The sequence below is a fragment of the Ammospiza nelsoni genome, chromosome 6, assembly GCF_027579445.1.
Source record: "Ammospiza nelsoni isolate bAmmNel1 chromosome 6, bAmmNel1.pri, whole genome shotgun sequence".
In the NCBI taxonomy this organism is placed as follows: Eukaryota; Metazoa; Chordata; class Aves; order Passeriformes; family Passerellidae; genus Ammospiza; species Ammospiza nelsoni.
The window spans coordinates 46,853,164-46,867,321 of record NC_080638.1 but is presented as its reverse complement, the minus strand read 5'-3'; the positions used below and the strand labels follow the sequence as shown (position 1 = coordinate 46,867,321).

The window sequence follows — 14,158 nt, the reverse complement described above, 5'->3', positions numbered from 1 at the left end:
TGCATTCAGCTCTGCACATCACAACTGTTCCAAGGTTGCAAAAGGAAAGAATGGGAAGGTTTTTTGTGTTCTTGTATGAAGCTCCATGGTCAATAGCTAGGAGACCATTTAAATGTGTATAGCTCATATAGGTATTTGAGCACCTCGTTGCAATGCTTATATATCTACAAAACCTTTCAAAGCAAATAAAGACATTTAATACTTTTCTAATTGCCACTCATATCTGAGAATATGGAGAAAATGTCTTTTGTCCATGCTTTTCATTGCAAGAGGAAAAATCATGTTGTTTAAATAAGTAGTTGTTATTCCTGCCCAATATAGCACTCTACAGTTGTTCTGTGTTTATTCACAGATAATTATTAATATGATGTAAGAGCTCAGCAAGATCTTCTCTTTTCTGACCAAGCTAATTTATCTTTCTGTAGTAATCTCTTGAAATTCAGTATGAATTTAGATCATGCTCATAGTATTCTAAGGTAAGGTAAATGATGTTTATTCTAGCAAAATTTTAAAAGTGCACTTTCTAAGTTACTTCAGTTGCATATTAAAGAGCTCTTCAGAGTAGTAACTAACAGGGACAAAAATAGCCCAAATAAAAGGGGGAAAAAAGTGGGGAAAAGCACAGAAGATTGCAGTAACAAGGAACCTGGGTTGCATGACATCTATTTATTTTGCCATCACATTCATATGAAACTTCATAGAGTTCATTTAAGCTCTGAGAAAATTCTCCTGAATCTTGCTTGTGGCTGCCATTGTGTTAAATATGTTCTTCCTGACCTAGCCAAAATACTGATACCAATGAGCTTCTTTTTTCCCTTCCCCAACAACATGACAGTCCCATGTGCTGTGCCATGGCTCAGGGTTGCTTATATTGGTAATAAAGATGTGAGGAGTTGAGCAGAGATTTTTAATAAATATTCTTCAGGACACATAATGAACCAGGGTGGAGCGATATAGAAGAATGAACCCTGGAAAAATAAAAAAGAAGCAAATGAACATAAGGACTAGTGAAATGGAGGTAGAAGAAGGAAGAAGAGAAACCTAAGGCTTCATATTGGACGGACTTGCACGGCATAACACGGAACACATTTCTTTGTAAAATGTAATGTTTAGATACAGACGACTGAACCAGAAAAACGAGAGCTCATGGTGTACTACTGCAGACAGCTCTCAGGGCTCCCTGTTGGGCTGCTTGACTTTGCTCCTGGGTGTGAAGACTGACAGGCTGACAGCTTGCTGCAGCTCAAGGCAGAGGCTGAGGGGACCGTGGTGGCTCCTGCAGCCTCCCGGGAGCTCGGGCACAGCGGCCAGCTCCGTTCTCAGACTTTGCTTCTGTTTAGAAACACAGCTTTGAACCAGGCTTGTTTCCACGCTTTTCCATGAAGCCTGCCTAAACAGGCCAAAATCGCCACCTAGTGAGGGCAGCCTCTCAGCTCACTCACTTTACACAAGGCTTTTGTAAATAAAATTGAGATAATCCTAATATCCCACTGCATTTAAGTTTGACTGATAATGATAAATAATATTTTGCAAGAAAAAACCACAAGAATTTAAGAAAAACTGTATTTTCTGAAGTGACAGGAACACAGACATTTTCCATAAAATAATATCTATCCAAGCACAGGTGTTCCTGCAATTATTAAGATGCTTACTTATTGTCTTCAGAATGTATTTACAGGAATCTTGAGTGAAGAGCCAGGTTTAATGTCTGCATTGGGTGTCTAATGCCAGGTTTAATGTCTGTGTTGGGTGTCTTTTTCCTCCTGCATAGGTAGAGCTGAGTTCTTCCTCCTTGTTTCTCTGAATGAATTGCTAAAAATAAACAGACTGCATAACTGGCCAAAACCCAAAGAAGTATCAAGAATTGGTTTCACTTTTAGTATGTCTGTAATGAGTTGAAGTGAATGTCCAAGAAAAGATAAACCCCTATGTACCATATTGGCAAGTTTTTGAAGGGCTTCCAGCTAAATCCATTTTGCAGTTTCCTTTTGCTTGATCTGAGTGATCAAGAGACTTTTCTATTATTTCCACCATGACACACCATATGTAAATTGTGTCCTGTTACATTGAAGAGATAAAATCACTGTTAAGGTTTAAAAAAATGCATAGCAAATCACTCTTAGGATTTTATTTAAAAATCAATTACAGTTAAATATAACATATTTTAGATGATTTTTCCTGGCCTACATTTAGTATTTTAAAATTAAAATTGTAAAGACTGTACATTTATGAACATAAAACACAAGGGGAAGTAAGGGAAAATATACATGAACCTCCAAATGCAAGAGCTGTGACTTTCAGGTAACCACATGAAAGAATTCTGAAGAAAATGTGAGTATAAACAACAATGAGACAGGAAGAATCAGAGAATTTTTCCCTCAGATAAAGTTATTTTCTTTGATTTGCCTTGGTAGAGATAATACAGTTATGGTGCTTACTGCCGATGAATATTTCTAGATCTTTTTGAAACCACATATGTCAGACTTATATAAAATCAAAATTGGAATCTACTAGCAGTGTACTAGGGATCAAAAAAACCTCCAGGATTTTTTTTTCCTCTCTAAACATGTCTAATTTTACACCGCTAAATGCTACTGGCTAAACTTATTTCCTGCTTTCCACAGAAAGTAAATCATCCTCTAAGTTTGAACACTAGACTTCACCATGAAACGGCCTTTTTAGAGCATGGGGAATTTTCACAGCTGCAAAATTCAATGCAAAGTTACATGTGGAGTCACAGGCAATACACAGCAGCCTTCACAATACACTGGAGTATCTTTATTTTTCTGTTATGTGGTCCGAGTCATGCATGAACAGGGTTTAGACCCTGCACTGGGAGCCAACAGCCATCAGACAGGGAAGGAAGACTGGCACTGATCACATCAGAGCAGATGTCCAAGAAATTATATCCTGAATTTCACACATTTCTGGCACAAACTCTGTAACAAATGTGACTGCAGCATTCTTTCCCTGCATAATGTCTCAGGATGAAGCTTTTTCCTAGGCTGGTTGTGCTCCACAGAACCTATATTAGGTTCACATACACTGAGCTGCCAGACAGTGACATGTGCTTGTTTTCTGCATGCCAGGAAGGAGAGCTCACAAGATTGCATGGGTCTACCATGAATACAGCAGCCCTCAGTAGTTTGGCCTTTTCTGTTTTTTTTTTTTTTTCTGCTGCAACACATTCTGAGAAGGAACAGAAACTTTGGTTTACCGAGAATTATTCATTGGGCTGTATTGCATGAGGATAAGCAAAGACAGTGAAGCTATGTGTTTGTGTTCTCTTTCTGAGCACACAATGAATCTCAGGTATTTGGCAGAGTTAAGAATTCCTTTTGCCCACTAAGAACTATCTCACTCTGTCCTCAGCTCTATTTTTCATCCAGCAACAGATCTTGACACTACCAGGAAAATTAAATAAAAGTAAAGAAAAGAATCTTCTATCCCTGTATTGAACCTTTAGCAGTTGCTATAGCAATAACATTTCTCAAAATACAAAATTCAAAGTACCAGCTACCTTTGCTCTTGAGACATCATCTTTTATTTTTTCAATTTCTGTCACACTCCATTTAAAGAAGCTGTCAGTCTGTGCTCCCATCACCAAAATATTCAAAGTTATTTTTGAAAAGAAAACAAAAAAGGAATTGACCTATTGCCCACTTTTTTTTGCACCTCCCACTATTTTAGCACTTCCATGACACATTAGTGATATGATGATGTGTGCTGTGATATTCAGTGAGAGATGCTATAGGACACACACTCTGCTATACAGAGGCTGGATACAGGCTGTAAGTGATACACTGATGGCAATATCTCTAGGTTGGCAGAGATGAGAATCTGACTTTCTTTTGTGCAGCATCTTCATAATTCACCTTGATCAGGCTTTTTACATATCATCTCATGCAGTCTTCTCCTAATGCTTTCTGTCTCGTTTTTGTTGTTTGTTTTTTTTTTTTAATTTTTTTATTATTGCTTTGGTTTGTGTTTCTCTTTTGAAGTGAAGTCCCAGTCCAGAACATACTTTATCTCTTTCTAAGCTATTAAAGGATTTAGGTGAAATAGCTTGATTACTTTTAATTTATACCTGAACAGAAAAAATTTCCCTGTGTCTGCTTAGGCTAGCAATTTGTTAGTAACACAGCCATTATGGTGCAGCAATGAAAGAAAAAACTTCATGAAAAACACATGCACTATGTGTTTTGCTCTTTCCCCTTATCACTGCTAGAGCATGAGTTATCAGATGCTGCCTTGGATCAGCCCCACTGGGGACCCTGCAGGGGCAGAGGAGTTGGTACCCTTGGGCAGGAGCAAGCTGCCATCTCACAGGGCTTGGGGACTGCCAGGAGCTGCTGTCTGAGGCAGAAGCATTTTTGAGTAATCTAAGGAATTAGAAACCTAAATTTTATTATCATAAAGGGATAGGACCCTGGACTTATCTGAGCTTTTTCATGAAGGCCAGCCTATGGGGCCAGCCACAGTCATGGTTTCCCTTTATCTTGAATTGAATCTCCAGCAGGTACCACAGGAAATGATGCTATGAAAAACATCCACGGATACCCATGTAAGCTGGTCCATGCTATGGCTTTCATGAGCATTGGTGAAATATTAAAGAATATAAAATCTCAGGGTGAAATTTTGTGGAAATGAAACTTTTGGCAGAGGCTCAGGGTGAGTTTACCAACAGATCTGTGGTCTCTTCTCCTACTATACTAGGAATTAACTGCCTGTGCACAGGCCAATGCTGCAATGGTGCTGCCATATCCAGCCTTGTACCTTGCTGATCCCAACCTTGCCTTCCTGACTTGGCTTCCCAGCTTGACCTGTGGCCTGCCTTGTCACCAGAAATTTGTCCGGTGATCAGAGCTGGCCACACCTGCTTTTCTGCCTCGCTGGGCGCCATGGGACTGTGGCTTGTTGGTGACAATGCTGCCCAGTCTGCCTGACTGTCACCCTCAGCTCCTGGCTCACTGCCCCTTGGGGAGCTGCCAGCTCTCTCTACTCCCTGACACAGAGGTTTATTTTGACTCAGATTTTTGCTTAGCTTCAGTTTTCATTATTCTTTAAATTAATTCTTAAATTCTTTAAATTTAAAGCCCAAATAGAATTAACTTTCCAACCTTTATGACATGTGAAAGATTTAAAAATGAACCACTGAGTTCTTTTTTCCATGAAGTTACAGTGAAGTTTGGTTCTGCTTTCATTTCAATGCCAGAGTGAAATTTCACATTCTGTTGCAAAATACATAGGTCAGCAGTGGAAAAAGATCATGATTAAGTAACTTACATTGCTGCTTGCATAATTCTTCCTTCATCATATATGAGAAGCAACTACAGAAAAAAACCCACCCAAATCAGAAACACAAACCCACATCAAAATGGAATTCAGTAAATGGAAACAAAAAAGAAGGGAATGTAACTTTCCAGGGAGGAAAGCAGCAGCCAGAATAGTGACCGCCCACAGGAATACAGGACAATTGTGATTCAAAGGAACCTCAGGGAATCTCAAGTGCAGCCTTCTGCTAAAGGGAAGGTCACCTACAAGGTCAGATGTTGCTCAAGCTTTGTTGAGTTGGGTATTGGAAACTACTGAGGATGGAGCACACAGAACATCTTGGTGCAACCTGTCCACAGCTTATCAGCTTATTCTTCATGGCTCGGAAACTCTTCCTTATATCAACTCTGACCCTTCTTGCTTCAAGTTTCATACATGATTTCTTGTCCCTCCCTGTCCTGTTTTCAGCTCAGGTAGACTTAAGTTCCTTTCAATAGCTGTTACAGTGCTGTGTTTTGAATTCAGAATGAGAATGGTGTTGATGACACACCGATGTGTTTTGGTTTTGTCAAGTGTTTTTCCTAAGTAAAGGACTTTTTTCTTGTCTCATGCTCTGCCAGTCAGGAGGTTTGCAAAAGAAACTGGGAGGGGGCATAGCTGGGACAGGTGACCTGAACTGGCCAAAGGGATATTCCACACAATAGAATGTCCTGCCCAGTTGATAACCTGGGGTAAGTTACCCAGAAGGGTGGCTGATCTGGGTTCAGGAAGTGGGGTCTGGCATTGGTCAGTGGGTGGTGAGCAATTGTGTTGTGCATAATTTGTTTTTCCCCTTATTATTATCATTATTATTATAATTGACCATTATTCTACATTTAATTTTTTTTTTGATTATAAAACTGTTCTTATCTAAACCCTCAAGTTTTACTTTGATTCTCCTTTCCATTCCACCTGTCTGTGGGGGGATAGAAGGGGGCTGAGCGAGTGGCTGTATAGTCCCTAATTTCCAGCCAGGCTGAAAACACGCCACTCCTGCCATGAGCTCTTGTGAAGAGCTTGGCTCCATCTTCTCAATATCCTCTTTGCAGGATTGCAAAGCTGTCATTAGGTACCCCAAAGTCTTCTCTTCTCCAGGCTGAACAAACCCAGCTTGCACAGCCTGGCAAGGTCCCATTTCAGAATGTGAAATTACCAGAAAGTACAGACATATGCAGCAACTCATGAAAACTATGGAGATGCTCTTTGCAATGGAGAAATTTTTTATTTAAACACAGATGCACATTCTCATCAGAAATATCATATTGCTTGTGATCACTTTATTCACATCCTCCACACATAATGTCAGACCTAAAAGGTCTGAAAAACGCTGGTCAAAATTTTTCCACCACACAAATTTGCTAGAGGGAAATTCTTTTTTTTTTTGATGGAAATAAATTTTTTTTCCCTATGAAATAAAGAAACTACCATAACAAAATATTTTTCCTGGGAATTGAGAAAAAGTAAAAAGGTTGTGAGAAGAGAAAAAAATTTAATGTTTTAACTCTTTTCAGAGGGTCAGGTGTCTGGATGGGACAAGGAACCAGGGAGCCAGGCAGCTGCTTCTGCCTGCACATGAACAGGTCCTGAATTAACAGCTGCACTTCTGATTTGTGCTAACACCAACTTTTTAAAAGTATGGGTTCTTTTGCTTCCATTCTTACTGTTTGTTGGTACATTCATGTTCTTTGCTGGTTTGCCAGTATTAATGGCTAGCTTGTTTAATTTTTTTAAAACTGCTAGACTGAGAGTCCTGGAACCTCTAGCTGAGGCCTCCATGTGCAGTTAAGTAAATGGATACAAACATTACTCTACTGAATCAGAAAACAGAACCACGGTCCAGATTTCAGTCACAATAAGCAACTCTGAAGGCTGGCCCTTTACATTGCTGAGATTTGAAACCTCACCTTCCTATCCTCTTCCTCCCCTGCATGTATCAGGAAATGTTTCATCCAAATTAAAACACTGGTGGCTAGAATTCACTTCTTTATAGGCACTTGAATTAATGAATCTTCAACTATGGTCGGAAACACCACTGGTATTGTAATGAAACTGCATGACATACAGCTATACATTAGACCGTATATTTTTCAAGGAAAACAAAATCTTAAGTGCAGGTAAGTGTCTGTACACAGCAGGGTAAACAATTTTAAGTTTCTGGTCTCAGGGATATGCTAAAGGAGAATTGGAGTCTTTAGTGAAACACAAGAACCTTCATAGCAGCATAAATCACAACATGAAATTTACCACACTCCCTCTGTCTGGTCCTTTGCTATTCAGGACAAAGAGGAATTCAGCCTTCCCCCAGCTTAGTACAGGCTGGCTAGCAAGCTGCCACAGGAGACAGTTCTGTGGGAGATCCTCAGTAATTCTGTCAGCGCGTCACAGCCATCCTTCTTGACTGTGCATTTGTCTGTTGTCACTGATTTATATACCACACGTGATTGAAAGATAGGTGTTGATACTCCACTGATTTCATTGACCCTATAGTAAGTTCTCATTGGCTCCAGCTCCTGGTTTTGCTTAGACTGGTATCTCTGACTTTTGGGGCATTTCTTAGTTACACAAATTCCTAGGAGAAGAATTTTTCTTTCTTTTCCTTTTAGGTTATCCAGTTTCCATTTGCATGTGCTCATTAGGAAATTTTGACCGTCTGTGTTTCACAGGAACTTCTGTAGGTGACCAGTGCAGTGTTTTTTGTAGCAGAACTGCACAGAGCATGTGCTTTCACTTGGTCTTCCCCACGCTTTCGTAGGCACAAGCAATACCTGAGCAAATTCACTATCTCTGTCCGCGCAGTTTCACTCACAAAGCAGTACAGAATGGGATCTGCGATGCAATTCAAACTTGTAAAGGCCTGTGTGACTCTGTAAACCTTATACAGCAGCAACAAAAGATGTGGGTCAGAGGTAGAAGGTTCTTTGATGCTGCGGATAAGCAGTACAACATGATAAGGAGTGAAGCAAACAATGAAAGTAACAGTGATGTTCACAATAAGTTTTTTCACTTTTTTCTTTTCTTCATCTACTGTGGCCTGGTTACACCTCACTACTTGGTAGATTTTTTGGTAGCAAAACACAATGATTATCAAAGGGACCAGGTACCCTGAGCATATCCGGAATAAATTTATGTTCGCCTGCCACCTTTTCAGGGGGTAGTTATCATAGCATAATGTATGATTAGTGAAATTGCAAGGATCATTGAATACTTCTTTTTTCACCAATATGACAGAATTAAAGATGCTTTCCAGAAGCCAAACAATTATGCTGACAATCAATGAAAATCTTCTCGTGCGCAAGTACTGGAGCTTCAAGGGGTGAACTAATGCCAGGTACCTGTCAAGAGAGATGCAAGCAAGGAACGCAGCGCTGGTGTAGAAATTCATATACGTAAGGAAGGCAAAAATCTGACAAAGCAAGGCAGAGAGCCTCCAGTCATCTCCATGCCAGGCATAATCAATCCACAGAGGCAGAATCAAGGAGTACAAAAGGTCAGCCAGGGACAGGCTAAAGATGTAGACTGCTAACTCATTCTTTTTCCTCACCTGAATGCAAGATGCATAGAGGGATATGCAGTTGATGGGAATACTGATCATCATCACAACACTGTACACAAATGGAAACAAATACTTATCCAGGGTGTGATCATCATGGCATGCAGTGCTGTTGTTCATTGTCCACCCTGGTAGCACCCTTGAGATAATTCCAGCCTGGGTGCAATAGAACCCCCTGCTGTAGATGGGTTGTCATCTGTTAGTTCTTCAGGACCTGATTGACAAGATTCCAGCTGTCTGCTACCAAAAAGGAAAAATGAAAAATGTCAGCTATTACATTTCTGTTGTTTTTATGGGATTCTTGGTGTGTGGTGTTTTTTGTTTTTTGGTTTTTTTTCCTAGAAGAAAGAAACTGTTTTTTAGGAGATCGGAGGATGTTAGTGCTCCTGGAGTTAGGAATGCATAGGAAGAGGAACCCAAAATCTAAGGTTGTCAAGGTTACTTAGAAGCTTCCACAGCAGAAGTAGGATGACTAGTTAAAACACTTTTTCTAGGAGTGGGGTGCTATCCTGCAATCCTGGGTCTCTCTTGTGGGACAGTAAAAGGAGATCAGAAAATGGACCACAAATAAAATAACAGAAGTGCCCTTTCTATTATTATGGTAAGCACTGCTTTGGGCATATGAATATTTCTTATTTCAAACAACCTCCTCCCTCCTAAGGCAATGGAGAGACAAGGATAGAAATACAGGGATTGAGATACCACTGGGTGTTGGGATCTGCTCAGAAGGGGAAAATGTGTGTCTGGTATCTTTCTGTATGTATTGCAAATCCCTCTTGTCTTGTTTGCATCATCACACATTCCTGCTTCCTCTCTCCTCCTTTGTATGTGATCCCACATGAACTTGCCATCAAGTGTGCTTTTCCAGCAAGGCTCACTGCATGTACCAGAAATCCTCATGTGAAACCTGCTGGGCTATTGGATTCCTGCATGCACATCCTGCTGGGTGAACATGTGAGGTGGAGACTGAGCAGAGTTTATCGTTAACACTTCTCCCCTCTAAAAATTGCAGCTGTGGTGCATGAGCTCATAAAGCCATTATCAATTACATTTTTCTCAGTCAGTTCCAGGACTGTGGTTATCAACAGCTTCAATATGAAAATATCAGTAAAATGGCAGCCCTGACTAAAGCAGTGGGACTGGAGGTGTTGTGTGTGTGAGCCTTAGGAACACATAGAAGAGCTGACCTTTAGAAAGGGTGAAGAAAGGGTAAGAAAGGGTGTACAAAAGGGTGTAGTTGTGAGACAGCTGGTACTCACTGATAGTATCACAGCTCTGACACTTGGCAGTTCCCTTCTCTAGAGAACTAACTATTATCTTCAGGAAATACAAGAATGGAAAATATTAGTTGCAGACCAGCTATACTGCCAAATATACTAAATGCTTGAGAGACTGCTGTGATGGCTGACCTGTGCTTTGAGCCTGCAGCAGAGGAGGAGAAGAGGCTGAAGAATGAGTAGGTTGCAAGACAGCACATCTACAACTGTTGTAATGTGGGAAAGAACTCCAATGCAACACATCTTGTGTGCCAAAACTTTACCATGTGGTAAGAAAAAATCAGCCTTTTATAGGTTGGATGTGTTTGTGGGTTTATCAGAAAAACCCAAACCAGGTTTATTGTCTGTGCTGCAATACAGACAATATGGAATCTCTTGTCCACAAAACAGCCTCTTTCATTATTATTAATAAAAAAGGAGTAATGACAAAACTACCCAGAGAACACATACTCAATTTTACCTGCCACTGCCTTATTTGACCAAGTTGCCTAAAAGATCAGCTAGAGCTAAACTCATTCACAAGCTTGAAAGCCAAAGAAAATTCTTGAGAAGGACTTGCCAATATGGTCCATTGAGGAACCTCATCAACATGATGACTAATTTAAAGAAATGCAGTGTCTATATTTAAGACAAGCATAAGATGTCTGCATTTCAGCTTGGTTTCATAAAACCAAACAGTAAATAAGGCATTGTAAGCTTATCAGTACAGGTAAGTATCACAAAATAAAAATCTAGCTCTAGAAATTGGATCCCAGGGTTTTGTGACCCACTTCTCACCAAAGAGAAATCAAATGTATGCAGACAGACCAGATGAATCAAAGATAAAATACCTACCTCTTCTCCTAATCACACTTTAGCATCTCTTTTCCTGTGACAGGTCTCTTCATGTCTAAGAGGGAAACATGCCCTTTCAGAAGCATGTGTGTAATGCAGCAAGTGTATGAGGCAGCGTTTCCTGGTCTCGTGACTGAGAAATTGGAATTCTTTCTCCCTCCCCCATAAACTCTTTCTCTTTTGTCAACTTGTATTACAGACTCACCAAATTTGTAAGCTCCCAACTTCTCTCTTATCACCCACAACAGATTCTTTTGTATCTACTCTTAGACCAACATGCCAATTTCCTCATACCACTTGGATTTTTTTCAGCTTTTTTATTTTAGCTCATTGTTTCGAAGAATTTCACTCTGTTGATCTTACTGATGATAAGGTAAAACACTTCTCCTTATATTGCTCTTATCTGAATAAACCACATGTTCTTTGAGGCAAGACTTTGCTTTGCTCTTCTGCCATCTGCCTTAAGGAACTAATATCTGAAAGTGTCATTGGCTAATGGCAGGCTGGGACACTAAAAATAAAATTCAAAGAAGTGAGTTGAGACTACATGAAAATTCTCACCTCAGAAAGTTTTTTCTGTCCTTCATAATCACAAGTCACTGACCCCATTGCTTTCTTTTCTTCTTAACCAGTATGTTCCTTAGCTCCTTTGAACACAGCCCTGGAGGCTGTGCAGCACTGCCAGGTAATCCATGTTGAACTTTGATGACACATTGATGGTACTTACAGGAGGACATGCTTTCAGTGATGGCAATAACGAGAAGTGTGTCATTCTGGCAAGTATTGATGACCTATACTTAAATGCGTCAAAGAGCCACCAAATGAAGCCTACCACAAGACATGCTGCAGTTTCTTGCACAGAAATATAAAAGCAGAAAGCACCACTTTGTCCTGATTACAACATTTCACTCAAATTGCTTGGGGCCTCATTTCAGAGGAAGTAGTCCATATCACACTTTCTTGCTGAGTTGCTTTTTTCATAATTAGGACTTTGTAATGCAAGATGATTTTTTCTTACCTGAATGCATGATCTGAAGCATTCCCAGGTTTTCTCTCTGCTACTGAGCACACCTGCTGGCTTTGCCTAGGAGGATGGTATTGGCTTACAGCTATCCTAAAAAATAACATTTGATTATTTTCTCCAATGATATACTTTTTAACTGTCAAGGAATTTTGGTTTAATGATATGGTTTAATGGTTTGACTTTCATGGTCCAAACCTATTGTGACTAATTCCATATACTTGTGACTTATTTTACAGACTTGTTTTGGTATGTGATGTTTCAAATAAAAAAATATAAAAATTCTTAACAGTAATTTTTTCTTTTAGACACGTTAATCAAGTATTACCGTAGTTCCTGACTGTCATTTTGCTACAGAAAACCTACTGTACAGAATTTCTGAAGAGTCACTAAGACAAAAAAATTGAGAGAAATGGACCAGAGAAATGTTACGCTTCAAGTACTGTATGCAAAGAAGCCTATAAAGGAACCCTGTGAGATTTTTTAGTGAAAAGTAGTCATTATACACTGTATTTGTATCAACACATTTCTACAGCATCTCCTTCAGGTTCACAGAGAGTTTTATGTGGTCTCTTCATTTATGACATTTTAAAGTTGCAAAGTACAAAGTTAAACTTTCATAAGCTTAAATACAAAAGGATATTCCATAGTCCTATCTGTAAAGAGCTTTGTAAGGGAAGAAAGGAACAATGCTGTGTGAGCTACTGCAGTAGCTGCTGTACTGGTGATACTGTATATCAATCATAAGATGGAAAGATAGATTGTTTTCCTTTTTCTCTTTAAGAAATTTCAACAAAGTAGATTGCTTTGTGTTGTCAAAATAAGTTCTATTGCCAAGCTGAGTTCTTCAAGTACAGGGGATATTCCATAGCTAATTCTTTTTACCTAATGAGCAGATCTTACATCTCAATTCTGAAAAACTTCACAGTTTAGGAAATATGCCTTTCAGAAACATGGCCTTTTTTGCTTAAAATTAGCAGCAATTTTCCTCATGCAACATTAAATTTCACCCACAGGTCTCCATGAGATTCTGTAGAGACTCAAACAGGTCTAAAAGAGCTCAGCATTTAAAGATATACTTTACAGATTGTTTAATTGAGCATAAACATTCATTTAATGTGGGCAAATAGAAAAAAAACCCACATTTTTTTAGAATGTAGGCCATGCAGGCAAGTATTAGTTTGCTCTATCATTAAGTGTGTCATTTCCTCTATGCATACAGAAAGATGTACAATATATTTTCACATACATGATACACAGCATTCAAAGAAGCTACTTTTACCAGAGCTTATTTTTCTGCTAAGTTTTAAGCATTTTGCATATTCATATAAATACCACTAGGTATCTTAACAGTGTCTGGAGAACACTAATAGAAGAGTTACTGGAACCCTCTGTGAGGCCTGAGGCACATTTTGCAGTGATGGGACAGCTCAGAGTGTTGAAAATTCACCCCCAAATACAGTTCTTCTCCATTCTTCCCCCTTCTGTAATCAACAGTAGCTTGATCATGACAATGCTATTACAACAAACAATGAATCAAGTTTTCTTTCGTAATCCTAGGCATGTCTTTCCTAATTCAATCTTTTGATGTCTTTTGCCTCAGTCTCATGTTTTGGTTGTGCTGGGATTGAAATAATCCTTCTCCCACAGCAACCTTTTCCAGCCCCCTTCCTGTCCCTTCTTTCAGATGCCTGATGTCAGCATCCCATTGGGAGGGCCAGGCTGAAACCTGTCCCAGAATGCTGAAACCTGTCCCAGGCTCCCCAGCACTCACCTTGGCCGCCGCGTGTCCCCGTACAGCGGTCCCCGTTATGCCATTGGCAGTGTCACCCGTATCTGCTTCTAAGAAAAGTGTCTGCTTCTGCTTGATCACACACAGAGACAGGAAGCTGCTCGCAGATAAACAGGCAGCAGTTCACACATCTCTTGGTTTTGCTTCCTTTTTTTTTTTTTTTCCCTGTCCTCAATTCCTTGTTAATCTAAGCTTACCCATGAGAAAAAAGATGATGAACAAAGGATGGGAAGCAACCTCAGTAGACACAGGAATACTTTTAGAGACTTCATAAAAGTTTAATTTAAAATATTGCCTAATTATATGAGCATAGTATATTATACACTTCTCATCTAGGAGACGTGATCTTCAGAGAATCCAATCCACAGAAA

At 39.6% G+C, this 14,158-nt stretch overlaps 1 protein-coding gene across 2 annotated transcripts; it reads right to left on the bottom strand.

The window, feature by feature from the left end:
* Positions 1 to 6,514: 6,514 nt before the first annotated feature.
* Positions 6,515 to 13,821, bottom strand: GPR65 (G protein-coupled receptor 65). 2 transcript variants are annotated; one of them, XM_059474466.1, is made up of 3 exons: positions 13,770 to 13,821; positions 11,993 to 12,088; positions 6,515 to 9,103 (listed from the first exon to the last, which is right to left on the bottom strand). In XM_059474466.1, exon 3 carries the CDS (start codon positions 8,981 to 8,983, stop codon positions 7,946 to 7,948), a length of 1,038 nt encoding a protein of 345 aa, XP_059330449.1. In that variant the 5' UTR covers positions 8,984 to 9,103; positions 11,993 to 12,088; positions 13,770 to 13,821; the 3' UTR covers positions 6,515 to 7,945. The 2 variants fall into 2 exon arrangements, with proteins under 2 accessions (XP_059330449.1, XP_059330450.1); XM_059474467.1 differs by lacking the exon at positions 13,770 to 13,821 and adding an exon at positions 10,975 to 11,029 and having other exon boundaries at positions 11,993 to 12,090.
* Positions 13,822 to 14,158: the final 337 nt, after the last annotated feature.

Bases quoted from the DNA above. Each gene is read 5' to 3' on its own strand.
- GPR65 (XM_059474466.1), bottom strand. From the start codon at position 8,983: ATGAACAACAGCACTGCATGCCATGATGATCACACCCTGGATAAGTAT.